The sequence below is a fragment of the Apteryx rowi genome, unplaced genomic scaffold (genome assembly GCF_003343035.1).
Source record: "Apteryx rowi isolate R43461 unplaced genomic scaffold, aptRow1 scaffold_2, whole genome shotgun sequence".
Taxonomy (NCBI): Eukaryota; Metazoa; Chordata; class Aves; order Apterygiformes; family Apterygidae; genus Apteryx; species Apteryx rowi.
In genome coordinates, this window is record NW_020448307.1 from 5,285,585 (window position 1) to 5,301,171 (window position 15,587).

The 15,587-nt window shown below is 43.4% G+C and overlaps 1 protein-coding gene across 1 annotated transcript in view; it reads left to right on the top strand.

Annotated features, from left to right (window-relative positions):
* SPOCK1 (SPARC (osteonectin), cwcv and kazal like domains proteoglycan 1) overlaps positions 1-15,587 on the top strand; it is a 319,830-nt gene that overhangs the window by 205,578 nt on the left and 98,665 nt on the right. The window contains exon 4 of the mRNA XM_026063359.1: positions 13,510-13,642. Within this exon, the coding sequence (XP_025919144.1) occupies positions 13,510-13,642 (133 nt within the window). The remainder of the gene's footprint in view (positions 1-13,509; positions 13,643-15,587) is intronic.

A 15,587-nucleotide genomic window follows, 5' to 3' on the forward strand; every position in this document is an offset into this window, starting at 1 on the left:
TGGTCCATGTTGAACAGAAAGGACATTCTGTAGTTGTGGTGTATAAATTAGTCTATCCATTCTTCACGACCGTACATTGTAATGTTGTCTGCCATTATTCTGCTCAGTCATCTGGCTTTAAATCTCTTTCAAGTCCTTTGAGAGATTTTTTTTCTAGTCTTAGCTAATCTAGTTTACCTGAAACCCAAGAGTGCCAAATTGAATTACATTGCGATCATTCCTACTTAGCAGCTCATCCATAGTTAATTTCTTGAGCTCCTGTGTTTTATCTTTGTGTAAATTTTTCATTTGAAACAATATTTTAGCTTAGCAAAGGAAGAGCTCAGAAGTCTGAGGGGTTTTTTTAATTAGACCCTTTGTTAGGTCAGAAATTTTTGCTTTGTTTTGAACCAGCTGCCTGAATAACTGAAGTTCATAGTCCTTTAAGAAACTCATATTCCAGGTTTCGATGAAACACGGTGTGAGCTATTCATTTCCTGATGAGTTTTGCCCCACCCTTGACAGCACACCATCAGTATGTTGAGTGCTGAAATGTAAATCCTGCCTTCTTCAGAGTCTAGTAGATAAGAGCTTTGACACTGACACCTGTGAATCATGATCAAGATGAGATAAATTGTCTGTAGACTGTATGTTGAAGTTTTGATGTTCCTGATATTCAGTGCTCTGATTGCTCCAGTTGATCTGTTTATAGTGCTCTCTGCTAAATTCTGTAAGGTGTCAGAGAAATTAAGATCACTGGAGAGTGAATCCAAAACACAAAAATGTATGGAGCAGCCTTACAGCTACTGTACTGCAGCCCCAAGGGTAGACTTAGGAGGAGGTTTCACAACGACTACTTTAGACAGAGAAATTTAACCAGCTTTTGGCTTCCTTGGCATGCAAGGAAATGGGCTCCTGCAGAAGGTAGCTGAGAGCGTGTACATGACTTTCTGGCTGCAGAAAGAAAGAAAGTAATATTCTGTATTTTACCTTTGTAAATACCTCCTTCCTCCACCAATAGTATTACTTATTAAAGACCAAAAGCTCTGGTAGGTCTAATGGTAAAAGTACATTTTTTATCCCAAACAATGTACAGACTTAAAATAAGAGAAGAATAAACAGGAAAAAGGTGAGAATGATTGTTCAGGATATCTGAAAGGATTTTAGAAGAAAAAGTAGGACATAACTAAATCCTTGACACAGTATTTTCCTCTTGGACATAGTGGAAAGCAGAAGGATGGCGTGCTATGGCTTGAAGGTGGGAAAAGAAAGATATGGGAGCTTCAAAGAGTAAGACCAGGTGATGAGGGGGATGAGGGTCCAGATGAGCAGAGAGGGAAAGAATAGTTAAGAGTAGGTGGGAAAATAACTGCTTTTCGAAGGGACCTTATTTTTTGAGGTTGAATGAGACAGAAGAAAGCTTAAGAAGTAGGAGAGGGAAAGTGAAAAGAAAAGGAGATTAGCTGGAAGGAGGTCAGAGCAGAACAGTCAGATTGAAGGACTGAAAGCAAAACGGTTAAATGCAAGAGTAGGAAAGAGCACTGAGGTTGCTCACAATTTTATAAAGTTCTCCTTGAACAAGTCAACCAGATCTTGAGAAAGGAGGACTGGAGGAGAGAATCAGAGATGCCAGTCAGGCAGATGGTAGACCACGGAGAGTAGATTTTTTGAGGGAAGATGGATCTTACAAAGAAATGCAACAGCACCGGCGAGAAAAGGAACAGAATGAATTTGTAATGCAAAAAAAATGTTTGTAGTCCCTAGCCGTCCACCAAAGCAGCAGAGGAAATCATAGGAAGAAAGAATAAAAGAATAATAAGAACAGGGTATGAGGAGTGGGTTTGGAGGAGATACTGTTCAGAAAGCAGAAATGCTGGACTGGCAGCTTACAAGAATAGAGCACAACACACAAGAACAGCGCGGTCAGAAAGTGGCCACTTCGTATGAGTGAGAGAGAGTCAGTTCAGGATTAGACCAAATGAGGTGACAGACATGAAAAAACGTCAACCCTTGTTCAGTCCCTTCGTCTCTCATAAGCTAACTTATCAAGGACAAAGGGGGACAAAACTGTAGTGGTGACGACATAGAGGTGTTGATCACAATAAGATAAAGAAGCAAAGGGAAGTATGTGCTGCAGTGAAATTCAAGTGGGAATGAGTGTTCGAAAGTGGAGTGCCGTGTATTCAGCCAGTAACGTCCTCCGCATTAAACTGATTCCAGTTTAATAATTTAACAGCAAAGTATTTAAATCTATTTTTATACAAAACCTGTAATAGTCCCAGGTAATATAATGCTATATGTCTACATATATCACTGGTTGAGTCTCACTTTTTCACATGATAAAAATATGCTTTTGAAGAAGCGGCTATAAAATGCTGACACTTTCAAAAGCATGAATATATGGCTACATTGCATTTTAATGGCGGCCCGAGCCTCCGTGGGTAGGGGAACATATGGAGCTACATATTGAAGAATACGGGAGAGATGATGTGTCATGCATGGTTGCTAGGCTCCATGACTCAAGGTCACAGAAAAGTGAAGTTTTAATAGCTCAATGCAAGTAACTCATGAAATGTATATCTTGCAGTTTCTGCAAGTGTGTCAATAGCATTCATCTTCAAATTTTACCTAAAGGTGTGTTTCACCATGTGCTATCTCTGGACTAGATCATGTGTATGCGCTTAGTATCACAAATTAATGCGATTATGTAAATTCTGCCTATTGGTTTGGGACTTTCCTGAAGCTCTAGTCACCTTTCATTAAGACATAGCCTGACATAAGATGGTTAATGCTCTTGATGGCCTCATTTGAGAAGCTGGGAATGGTATAGATATTGCAATCTCAAACTCTAGCATCAAATAACCAGACAGACCGCGCTGGATGTGTAGAGAAATTCAGCAGAATGCGTGGACATTCATGGTACCGAGCTCTGTAAATCAGCGCTTCTGAATAAGCAATGGGAGCATTAGCCTATTTCGATGCTAAAAAAGGATAAGATTTTAAACTTACCCCGCTCCTTATAATATTTGTAACAGGTTTGTTTAGCATGCATTTCACAAACTTGCTTGTTATTCTGACATAAGAAACGACATTCTGATTATTTTTCCAAACCCACCTTTAATACTGGCTTTCAGATACACTCTGGAGGTGGCTTTCGGGTAGGTTTTTTTTAATTGTCTGTTGTTCGACAAGCCGGTCTAATACTCAGTTCTATTCAGAAATCATATATGAATTCTTAGATAATGGATGCTAATTGTAAAAATCCTCAGCAGTTCAATCTGGCGTAGCCTTCTTGAGACTTTAATAAGCCTCTCTCCTAATAAAACGTGTCAGAAGGGGCAAATATTTTGCTAGCACAGCTTGTAACTGATTGTTTGTGCCGCAGTAGCAAGTATTCACACACCAGAAGCACTGTGCAGTCATTTCTCGAAAGAAACATTTGCTTTAGTGCCTTGAGGGCAAAGAATTATTACTGTATTTTTTAAAATGCATTTACTTCCTCATCCCTACCAGCAATACGTTGGTTTGTATGAGGGTTGCATGTGATTCGCCTTAGGAAAAGCAAAATCACCGTAACGAAGCAGAGCACAGCTGAGGCTGCTCGGTTTTCGGGGGGAGGCCGCTGGTTTTTCCTCTGTGGCTGCAAAGTGACAGTAGGATTTGGTGGCCGTATGCCGGCGTTCCCAAAGGCTGCCGAGACGGCTGCCGTGACGTAGCGCGCCGGGGCGGCTCGCGGCTCTGTTTGCACCCCTACGCAACGGCGTGGGGCTGGGGTGCCTCGGGCACCCGTGGGAGCAGCCGTGAGGAGTTTCCCTCCTGCGGTGCTCAGGAGACCTTTCCGCTTCTCCTTCCGCTGGTTTTCCCCCTTTGACAACAGTCTGGACAATGATGGCACACAGATTTCCCTGCTTTTCTGAACTAGAAAGACACATTAACCACCCAAATTTACCCCATTATAGGCAGAGGAGAACAACTTATAACTGTGAGTATAAGCTGTAGCAGGGAAATGGTGGAAAATGGCTGTTCTTCCTGATTTAATGAAAACAATTTTGAAGCTACCTAATCGCATGAAACAGTACATAGTGAGTAAGGATCTGCTTTTCTTCCCAACCAAATGTGACAGCTTGGATTAATCTCGCATGCTGTCAGCGGCCGGATCCCTCGGAGAGCTTGGCAAGTTCCGCCAGCCGCAGGAGGCAGACCTGATCGATACGATATTTTAATATCAAAATCATCAGATCCTGGGCCCAGCAAAGTTATTGTCATCCTCTTAAAATGTGTGCTTTTTGGTAGCGGGGAAAAAACCCATAGGCTGCGATTTTCTATTAAAAAAGGAGGAAAGAAAGCCGATGCCAATGCAAGTATTAACTGGGCTGCACGCTTCCCCGTCCAGCCCGGCATGCGGGAGCCGGGGCTCGGAAGTGGTTGCTCAAGATCACTGCAAACCACAAAGTGGTTGAGCCGATCTCAGCTTTAATTATGTGCTCGCTGCTAGCTCACCTCCTCCTGGGAAACTGCAGGTCCGCCGTTTTATTTCTACCTGCTTTGGTGTCTGAGATTCCTTTTTGCGGGAGTGCGAAAAATGACGACGGAAAGGAAAAGGAGGCTCTTATGAAAATTCATGAGAACCGGCGGAGTTGAGAAGCTGTGTTATTTATTCAGGAGAGCGTAATGACTTTTAAAAACTGTTTGTTCGCGTGGGTTTTGTGTTTTGGTTCTTCTCCTTTGTGTACCTTGCCAGCTTTCCTCTCTGTGCAGCTGTGGAGCATATGCACCAGGTCTGAACGGTACAAATCATTAAGAATTTAGACTGAAAAATAAATTGCCTGTAAGCACAATACACTGATAGCTAAGAGTGCAATGGGACCTTTTATAGAGCATTTTTATGTTTCAAAGTATCCAAAGGCAGAAATTCGCATACTGTCCTAATGGTCTTAATCAGCTCTTAATCTCATCAGTTTTAGTCCAGAAAGAAGTAAGGCTGGATACGAACATCTCGGAAGATCTCACTTATACTGAGAGATCCTGATATTGTATGTACCTAGTTGTCTTGGCATTTTAAGAGTATCCATATTTAAATGCCATATTATAGCTGTTTCGACACAGAACTTGGGGTTGAGAGAGGGACCTTGCTCAGGCAGATGGATTCAGTGGGATACTTCCTGAGGCAGGAACAGTGCTGCTGGATCCCAGAAATTACACGCAGCAGCAAATCTTCATTACTTCCAAGGATCAGAGCTTGGTCATCCCCCATACTCCTTGATCCTGGCCCCCTTTAAGGTGTATTGAAGCAGTCGGCATAACAGACTGCAGTTTCTCTAACCCTCCAGGTCCCCTGAGACTGTGTCAGCCTTTCCCAATTCTCTGATCCTTTAATGACCAGAAAAAAATAAATAAATAAAGGATTCCTTCATCCTGCAGAACCAGTAACCTTGAGCACCCTTGGCCCAAGACCCTGTGTTTTCTTTCAAGACCTTGTTGCTAGCTGGACCTAGTAGGATCCATGCAAGGATCTATGGGGCTTTTTCCCTGCAACATATGGCTTTTTTTTCTTGCAAAATACATTGTTATACCCAAACTTTCAGTCTTCTAGCTGTCATGTTTCTCCCAGTATGTTGTTGCCCCTATGCTTATTCTTATACTTCCTTCTTATACTTGATAAGAAATAGTGTTTGACTCTTCGTCTTCCCTTGGAGATATCTGTTTTTTATTGCATTGGAATGATGCTTGCAGACACATTTTTCACCTCAACTTTCAGTATTTGTTCTTCCTGAAATTTTTCATCTCCAGCTCTAAGTACATCCCACTCTCTGGAAATAGGCCTGTGATTCCTGGTGCTCTCCAGCAAAGGACAAATTTAACCCCATTGATGCCGTTGTTTGAAAGGATGGGGAGCAAGTGAAAAAGCCATTTTCTCTCTCTTCCCGCTTGCTGCAGGAGGAAGACATGAACTTGCCTCCTCCTGCCGGGAAGGTCTCCAGGCATCACCCTGCACCACTAGGCACCTTTGCACATCTACCAAGCGAGTGCTCATGCAGGAGGCGCACGGAGCAGAGGCGTTTTATTTCTTGTGGCTCTGTTAACCAGACCTGTGTGGGAACAGATTTGAAGGCAGCTGGAGAATGTAATCAGCAGCCTTAGCACAATTAGATAATTGAAATTATTTCTGTGAATAATGAAATCGAAGGAAGTGGTAGTATGGGATGGTGCTGAAATACCAAGCCAGCCCTGCATGTTGTTATTCTTTGCAGATGAAGGTGTAAATTCCAGGCAGAAAAATGACTCTACTCCTATGTCTGTTCTCATTTTACAGTGTTTGTATAAAATAAAGAGATTGTACCTAATTCAAAAGCATAGTATCCTTTAGTTTCCATTGTAATATGCATAGAGTGTTTTCTTCACATAGCTGGAATAGGAGGGAATGACTCTGATAGTGGCTAAAAGTATATATGGCTCTCATAAAAAATACAAGAAGTTGTAGAAACGAGGCCATAGTTGCAATAAACAAAGCGCAAAAATGATCCAAAGAGAGAAGAGAGCACTGGCATTTATCCTGGCAGATTTCAGCTCTGTCATCCCCTTCCTCGAGAAGGAGAGAAACAACTTACGCGGAGGAAAGCTCGAAAGAGCCGAGCACGGCCGGGTTTGTCTGCAGTGCGAGACGTTCCCGTCGGGGAGACGGGCACTCGCTGCGCGCGAGGCACGGGCAAGGCACGGGCAGCACGTTTCAAACTCTTCTAACGGGGATTGCTCCAGCTTCAGGAAACCACTTTAAGTTTGTTCCGACTGCCAGAGCTCTTTCCAGCTTCTCAGGGAGCCCAAATAGTTGGTACCCGTTCTGGTGCGCTGAACTTTTTATTTCAACGATAAGTGCTGCTGCATGGGACATACGGCGTTTTGGTCTGAGATAAAGTCTGGGAAGGAAGAGAGATGGGTGAAGTTAATCGTAGCCTTGAAGAATGTCTTTGTGGGAGCTGCGGTTGAAAAATCAATAGGCGTAGCTCCCGGTCACCTACAGACAAGGTTATTCAAATAGTTTGTTCCTAGTGGGGTTTTCAAAAACACGAGGCCAGTTCAGATTTAACTGTTCTTTGGTGTTATATTACGTTAATAAGAGTATATATTTTAATAACATATATTATGTAATTCACACAAAATAAGAAAAAGCAGTGAAAGTCATTTCAGACTGAAAAATTCAAATGCTCCGTTCTGAAAATGCCCAGATGAAACATTTCTCCAAAGTGCTTCTCTTTTAGCAGTACTACGTTTTCCGAAGAAACGTCTTTCCATCAGTGTCCTCCCACCAGCTCGAGGGGAGCAGCGAAGCCGGGACGGTGCGATCACCTTGGCGAGGAGGAAGGGGTCCTGGGCAGAGACGCTCTTCTGGCCTCGCGGCAGCAGAAGTGAAGGCACAAGTCTCGGCCCCGACACGCTTCACGTGTCCAGGCTGGTGCAAAGCGCCCACCTTGGGCTCTCGCGCTCCCGTGCCGCCCGGGATAAGCTGCCACCACACCGCGTAGCCCTCCGGTGGCAATGGCAGTCGAAGTTCAGTGGCAGCCGTTCATCCCCGTGAAATAATTTGGTTTCGTCATGTTGCTGTTTTCTGGTTAAGGCCTTTTCTATTAAAAATTGCCTGGCCAGCTCAACAGCGTTGGTGTCGCAGCGAGACAGGAACTTCAGTGAGCAGCTGTGTTATCTTCGGCGGCAGAAACGCAGAGGTTGTTGTTGCGAGTAATTTGCGACGTGTATTGAGCCAAATTCTGTGCTTGTGAAACACCTCTGAAACAGTGACTCTTCCAACAAGAAGAGACAGTACCAATCTCTCTGTTTTGTTTACCTGACACTTTCTGTTAGAAGAAACCGTGTTAACTTGTGTATTTTTTCTGGAGAAACTTTCTGCTGTTATTTGCAGCAGACCTTTGAAAATCCATCTAGCAAAAAACCTCTTTTGAGCAGACAAGTGTCTTTTTTTGGTCCAATAAAATTACTACCTATGTTATAAACCCCTAAGGAGGGACTTTTACTTTCCATCTCCTTCCTCCCAAAACTTTGGCAGCAGGGCTAAAATAATAGTTTGCCAGCATATATTCGAAGGAGCCTGATTTCCAACTACACTAAAGCCATCGGGGCTTAATCTGCTGGTCACTGGATGTGCATTTGGGAATAACCCCGTCTGGAGTGGCACGCTCCTCATGTTGGAATTTTTGTAATAAGTTTCCATTCTAAACTTTAAACGTGTTTTAAAAACACCAAAGGATAACTACTACAATGGTGTTAGGCCTTCTGGATGCAAAGTCTGAATTTCAGTGCATTTTATTTCCTTATTGATATTAAAGTTCATTTACAGCTGAAATTGAATTTGCTATTGCAAAATCAAATGTACTTGTGTAAAAGCCCAGACTTGGTGTTGCTTATATAATCTGTTGATATTTTGGCTGGTTTTCGCTGGCAGTGATATGATGAATATTAATTCCAACAAAAAACATTGATAGAATTTGCCATTTTAAATGATATTATAATTTCTCAATTGTTCTTCTGAGTTAGAGTCATTATAATATGTAGCAAAATTATACAGCTACTTAAAGCGTAATACACCCATACTTTCTGATAAGCTGTCTCAAAATCAAACATTGATATTCTTCATTTACACATTCTATATCAAATTTACAAGGTCCCATTTGTATTTTCATATCTTTATAGACCGCCCACTCATATGTCATATAATATTCACCACAGCTTCACCTAGTGACAGGAAGAATAAACTACAGAGCAGGGTCTGAAAGCTCACTGTCGTCTCAATAAATAAATGAATTCAAGTCTATCAGTTAGTTCAGTAATTAGTAAGAAAATGAACTTTGTGCAGCAGTTTGGAAATAAGTATTGGCTGAAACGCAGCTTATCCATTTCGTGTCCTTTACTCTCGCCTGCGGTATTGTGGCTGTGATGCTCTTGGGTGATCCCTTCCAAGACATGTCCGTGAAGACCAGTCAGTGTATGACCCTAAAAAAATATATTCCCTATTAAAAATTCTACTTTAAAATATTTAAAAGTTTACAGGTTTTCCAAGGATATTTCAAGGCACAAAAAAAAAAGAAATTATTCCCCGTTGCTGGGTTTCAGCAGGTGCACTTCTATGACTTGTGTTACTCAGATGAGATTAAATCGTTCTTTTCTGGCCTTCACTGTATTGCAGCTCAAATCCGAGCCAGTAAACGTATTTCCTGCCTGAAACACTGTGTCTGGGAAAACTGTTTTTATACAAAACATCATTTTTCTGCAAAGGAGTTTATTTTGGTCCCTGGCCACAGGTTATTGTCAAATATGTGCCAGCCTGGAGAGAATTGTTATAGGCAAGGATGCAGAGATTACTAAACAGTATGGTCCAAATCATCCAGTTGGTCAGAAATTAAGGGGTTTTTTGGAAAACTCTGACTCAGTGTGAAATGTTTTGCTTGAGGCATTGGGTTTGATAAACTTCTGCTGATAGAGTTCGGACCCTTCTGGCGGACTGTCCCGGTGCCAAGAGCCGGTGCTGCCAGCAAGGAGCAAAGGAGGGCAAACGCTCGAGAGTCTGCGTAACCCGGGGCTGCCGGCCGTGACGGCTCCGGGGTGGCACAGAGCAGCTCTGATTGGGGCTGAGCTTCTGGCTTTCCGCCAGGGACCTAGAAGCCTTGGAAATCCTGCATGGAGCCAGGTCTCCCACAGCTTCAGCTCTCCTGTTTCCAGAGCCAAGACGTTGTGCTTGGAAGACCTGGGGTGGGTTGCAAGTGTTGGTGGCTTCAGGGCAGGCTGCGTGGTGAGGCCATCTGGAGCCCCAGCGCCTGACCGGCGACCACTGGCAGCCCTGCCGAAGTCACCCCGTTGCCGGACGAGCCAACCTGCGGTGGTGTCCCTGTGTTTTCGGAGCGTGCGATCGGTGCTGTGACTGCGTCTGAGGAACGGAGCTGCGTCAGGTGTGTTCGCGCTGCGTTGAAACACGAACGTCGCCAGCCGCTAAAAATTCCTTACGCGTTAAAATGTTGAGAGGCTAAATTCTGTAAAACTGAACTGCTCCTTAAATCTCGCGTCCTCCGGTGCGTCGTTTTAGCAGTCTGACGAAAGTGAAGGCAGGCAGGATTTGTCTCGAAGTCCATATATTTGAGTAAGACGTTTTAGGTCGATTTGCTTCTGGAGTATTGCAAGCACTTGGGCCTCCTGTCCTGGACGTGGCAGACCTTTGCCCCCGTGCGGGATTTCGGGTTTGTTCCCTCTGCACAGTTGTTATTTGCTGATGATTTGTAGGAGAGCTTTTCAACTCCGAATCTTAAAGCGGCATTAAAGCTGGTTAAATTGTCAGAAAAAACAGTAAGGGCTCATTTGCTATGGCCTGCCTTGCTCCTGCCACATTTGTTCTAAAACAGGGTGATCGGCCTAGCGAGACGTGTTCCCGGGGCTGGTGAACGCGGCCAGCCATGGAGAGGGGATTTGCAGGCTGGGTGCCTGTGGCAGCCAATACGCTTTCCAGGTTTTAATTTGTTTACTTGGGTGTTTGATGTGTTGTTAGGGGTTATGGGATTGAAAAGCTTCCAAAAGTCTCGTCCAGCCTCTCAAAATATCACTCCAGAACGATACATGTTTACTTTTGGAAAACAGACCTCGTCTCTAGGAGGTGGGCGCTTACCTGTGTTTTTGGTATCAGGACAGGGGGATCTGGGTATCCAGTTAAATTTTTCAGCTATTGCTCGCTCGGCCAAGCTGACAAAAGAGCATTTGACTTGCTCCGAGTACGGTGACATTTTGCTCTATTGTTTCTGACACAGCCGTAGCTTGGAAAGAATATTTCCGCTTTCTCAAACCCAAAATGTTCCTTGCAGCCAAGATGGCTGCTGCAACACGCCGCCAACTAAGTGGCGCGTGCAGGAACCAGGGTCTCTGCAGACTTCTTGCAGCAATCCCCCGCCTCGTTAGGCACGTTATAGGAAGCGCTATTAAAACCACTAACTTGCGTTTTCTGTTTGAAATAATAAAATGCTCCAAGATTTACTCCACTGTGAATTCTCCGCGTTATTAAATAATTGCTCTGCTGGAGAGAATAGATTTCCTCCTGACGTCGGAAGAAGATCCTGCAGCTGACCTGGCCGAGGTGGCTATCGGCATAGGTGCCTGGCGATGCAGAGGGGCTCGTGAGGCTGCGCGGAAGGCGTGAGCCGCCGCGCCGGCATCTTCGCTTTCCCCAGCGGTGCCGGGGGGACCTGCTTGTGGACCAGAGTAATGGATGTAGCCCTTACCAGCCAAAGCTTCAGGCTCGTGTGCTTCCTTTGGCTTCGGTCTAGCTAAGAGCTGGAGTCCGCGTTTGAGTTTGAGTCGCCGGTTGGTTCAGCCACTCTCATCCCCCCCAAGGCTTTGCGGCAAACGTTATTGGGGATAACGGAGCTAGTGCACGCGCCTCAAGGTTAGCGTCCTGCAGCCCCACAGTCTGCCTTTTGCCACCGCAGAAGTCTGCTCCCCCTCGGTGTGCGCAGGAAGGGCACTGCGCCCCTCACGTCCCCCCTCGCCAACCTCTGCTTGTCGCTCGCCGTTACTACGTCCTAACGTCGTGTTTCGACTCCGAGTTTGCGCATTGCTCGAGCTGCAGGACCGTCAGTAAAGGGAAAGAACGGACTCGCTCCTCAAGCTCAAAAGACAAAAATCCCTGTAATAGAAGCAGGTGCAGAAAATAAGCTGATAGTTACACTTGGGTGACAAAGCATTTTTGGAGAGGAGCTTCTAGAAAAGTCAAAGTTACTGCTGGAAAGCTGATGCAAGCGGTTCGTACGGCACGGCCTCGTGCAGCCCGGAGCAGCCCCGCAGGCGCGGCGCTCGGCGTCTGCGCGAACCACCGCTCGGCAAGGCAGAACGCGTCTGCAAGGGGGAAAGCGGCTCCACGTGCTAAGAAAGCTACTTCGGAATAACACGGGGATTTTGTCTTGGATATTAGGCTTCTCTTTTCATAGTTGATGATATTGCGATTGGATTCCCTTTGTGGACACAAGCTGCTTAATAGGACTATTCATCACCGTGACAAAGGTTCGACTGGAAGAAAACTTGAACTGAGATGAAAGAAGAGAATTTTTCTTATTTTAGCAGCTGAATGTGTCATTACATCAGAGTCAGTATTATGCAGCAAATTGCAAGCCGTAGTGAAATTGCTTTAAAATGTATCTGTATATATTTTTCCAAAACTGTGATAAAGTCAGTCAGCAGTGCATTGAAATGCATTTCTAGCCAAACTGTTATATATCTTTTTTTTTTCTTTACTATGCTACGAGGCAGATGGCAGTTATTTTTCTTAAGAATCTGCAGCAAAGCTGATGCCTTCCCTTCCCTTGTAAATGTTTTGAAGTAAAAGACAAGTAGACAGGGCCAAAATGAATCTGCATTGTAACATTGACTTGTGGTTTGGAAAGCAAACTTTTAATTGGCTCTCAACAGCATGCTGGTGATAATTACTTAATGTCGTACCAGGCGAGGAGTTCGTTATGACAGGAAAATAAGCTAATAATCAGAATCAGTTGCACATATTTTGCAGTGTGTTTTTGGGACAGACGTCGTTCTGTAGGCGCTTTTAATGCAATAAGTGAGTGGTCTGTGGCTTAAGGAAAACTACAGCCGCTCTTGTGGTGCAAATGCGTCTGTCGATTTGGAGATGCTCCCTGTCGCTTTATGGCATTCCTGGTGGGAATGTGACTGCTCTGCGAATCAAGCCTCTTCTGGAGCGGGCATATAAGTTACTGCGCATACAAAGACAAAGTTGTTTGGATATTTCATCTGTACTTGTATGCATTTTTTTTAAGTTTAATATAAATTGCAGTATTTTTAAAGGATTTAGCCTTAAAATCATTGCTACCTACTCTTAACCCAAACTCCATTTTAAGAGTAATTATTTTTTAATGTTTGAAATGACTTACTGTTTTCTGGAAGCCAGGAGTGCCTAGGTTACTACAACTACTGACTGATTTTAATAGTCTTGTCTAAGGGATTTAACATGTCTTGAGATAAATCTGAAAATTCACTCTGTGTTTTGTGAAAACAAGGTTCAACAGATGGCTCACTTTAAATGCCTGTTTGCCTGGTATTTATGAGCAGTCGTCTGCGGAGATACCTGAGCATAAGTTGCAAAGTAGTTCCTCTGCTGGCACGAACGTTGCAACTTGGAGAAGGCCGGGTGAAAATCCCTCTAAATACAAACTGGATTTAATATGGTTTGCCTGCTTCACCAGGAGTGCTGTGCAGTTTAATAAATGGTTGTATTTATAACTGAAATCATTTGCAGTTATAAATCAAAATGAAGCTGCCAAGTATTGTTAATTTAGTACTGCATATCCATTTATAACTTTCAGATTGTCTGCTGTAACGTGCCACGTTATAGAAGCATCGTTAGGAGCCATATTAAATTTGCTTGCTTTAAATTAATACTTTGTTCAAAATCAAGCTTTGCTTTGGTTGCAGAAATTCTCCTTCCGCTGTTTTATGCGAGCATGTTCCAAAAAACTGGTGTCCTTTACTTTACAGCCTCCGACAAAAGAAGGGAAACGTGGCCCCGAAGCACTGGACTGGAGCAGCTAACATAGCAAAGTGCAAGCCGTGCCCCGGGACGCACGCCGGCGCTGTCTGCGGCTCCGATGGACATACGTACACTTCCAAGGTAACTGCTGCTTTCCGCCCCAAACTCTGCCAGCGGCGGTTATCCAGGCTGTAATGGGAAGAGGAAATAACTTTAGCAAATGGACAGCATTAAATTAGACACTACTGTTAATTCTTCATATTTTTCTGTTTTAAAAAGTGCTGATAAACTTACATTTTACATATTTGACAAAAACAGCAAGTCAGAATGGCAAATGGCCATTTTATGACTTTCATGATAAATGTTTCTCTAAATAGCGCTCTCTCGCTAATGAACTAGAACACGTTCAAAATTGATGATGCAACAGGAATTCATTTTATCAAATTGGCTTGTTTGGACCAGAGGGGTTTGGGCTAGTTCTGGTTTTTATATTTAGTCTCCGCGTGGTAAGATAATTTGGCAGTAGCATCATTCTGTGATTGATTTTCAGGCTGCATGGGTAACATATTACAATTCATTTAAATCGCAGTTTTAATACTTTCTCGTGCCAGATGCAGCACATATGATACCATGAAAAATTCCCAATGGGATTAAATTGGCTCATTGTTATGCTGAAAATATGATCACCTTAGGGCTTGATTCAATAAGAGAAACTGGCTTCACAGCCATGTTTAATTCAGCAGTCCAGATCTCGCATTATCAAATAAAACCTTCCATGACTCAAATACATGTGTTCCGCAAACGGGGCTTCAGTCACTGGAAATCATGGTTGGGGAATGCCCCTAATGCTTTTCGCTCTTCCTACATCGAGAATAAGGCTTGCCAGCCAGTAAAACTACCCCTAAAAATCCAAAATAGCCCCAAAAAAGTCAAAGGAAAAAATGATCGGGGGGGGGGGGAAGCTCTTGCTGTAACATAGCATAACAGTGCTGGTGATGCTGCAGCTACTTTCGCTTCTCGGCTGGTCAGCTCGAATCCTTCATCCATTAACAGATACAGGTATTAGAGTGCTGCCATGGCTAATTCATTTAAGCTGCTTTTCTGTTCTGGCTGAAAGATTTGCGTGGCCAAAGGAGCAAATAGCAGGAACACCCTCTTCCTTGCACACGCAGACTGCGGGAAGAAAGAGGGCTCCGAGTTGTCTGCTAAACAGGTTGCTCTTAGTAATGCTCACTAGGAATATTTGATACAGTAATGCAGCACTGGTATTTAGGATTAAAATTGGGCTCATTTTGAGAACAGATTTTTCCTCTGAACCCTTGAGAGTGTAAATTTTAGTCTGTAGTAAATAGCTTTTGTTGCATATTCAGTCACGCTATTGCACTCATTTTTGTGCATCTTACCTGTGTCATTCAGTGTGAGCTCTGAATCTTTTTGTCTTTCTATATTTTTTACCATTAGATCCAAATATTTTTCTATCCCAAATTCTGCCAATGTCATAAATTCACCGAACTATTGAGACTAAGATGTAAACCTGAGAGATACAGTGAACGCATCAAACAGCTCCCAACGCTGATGTTCTTGACCATCAAAGATATCCCTCCCAGAAGTCCCTTCTGTTTGGGGGTGGGGGGGTATTTTTGTTTGTTTGGAGTTTTTTTTAAGGAGACTTGCAGAAGACTGAAGATTTATTATTTGTCTCATCTTCATTTATCAGCATCCAGGCCTAGGAACATGTGTGCTTCCCCTGTACTGAATAACAGAGATCCCCTATTGCAGCGCTGTTGTTCTTTACAATATACTGCGTACACTGTGTACAGTACACTACACTGTGAAGCTGGGAATATGTTATTACAGTAATCAGTAGAACATCGTGGCCTCTCTACAACTTCTCCTAAAAGCTTTGCTTCACTGATCTTTCTTTCAAAGACAAGTTTTGGTAAATGAAGTACAAACATTTAGACAGAGCATTAAAGCTAAATGGTATATTTTAATGTCCTCATAAATAACTTTTTTATTGCCAATAACAATCATGGTTTTCTAATATCTTTTATGAACGGATCACAACTGCTTTCCTCAAATTCAC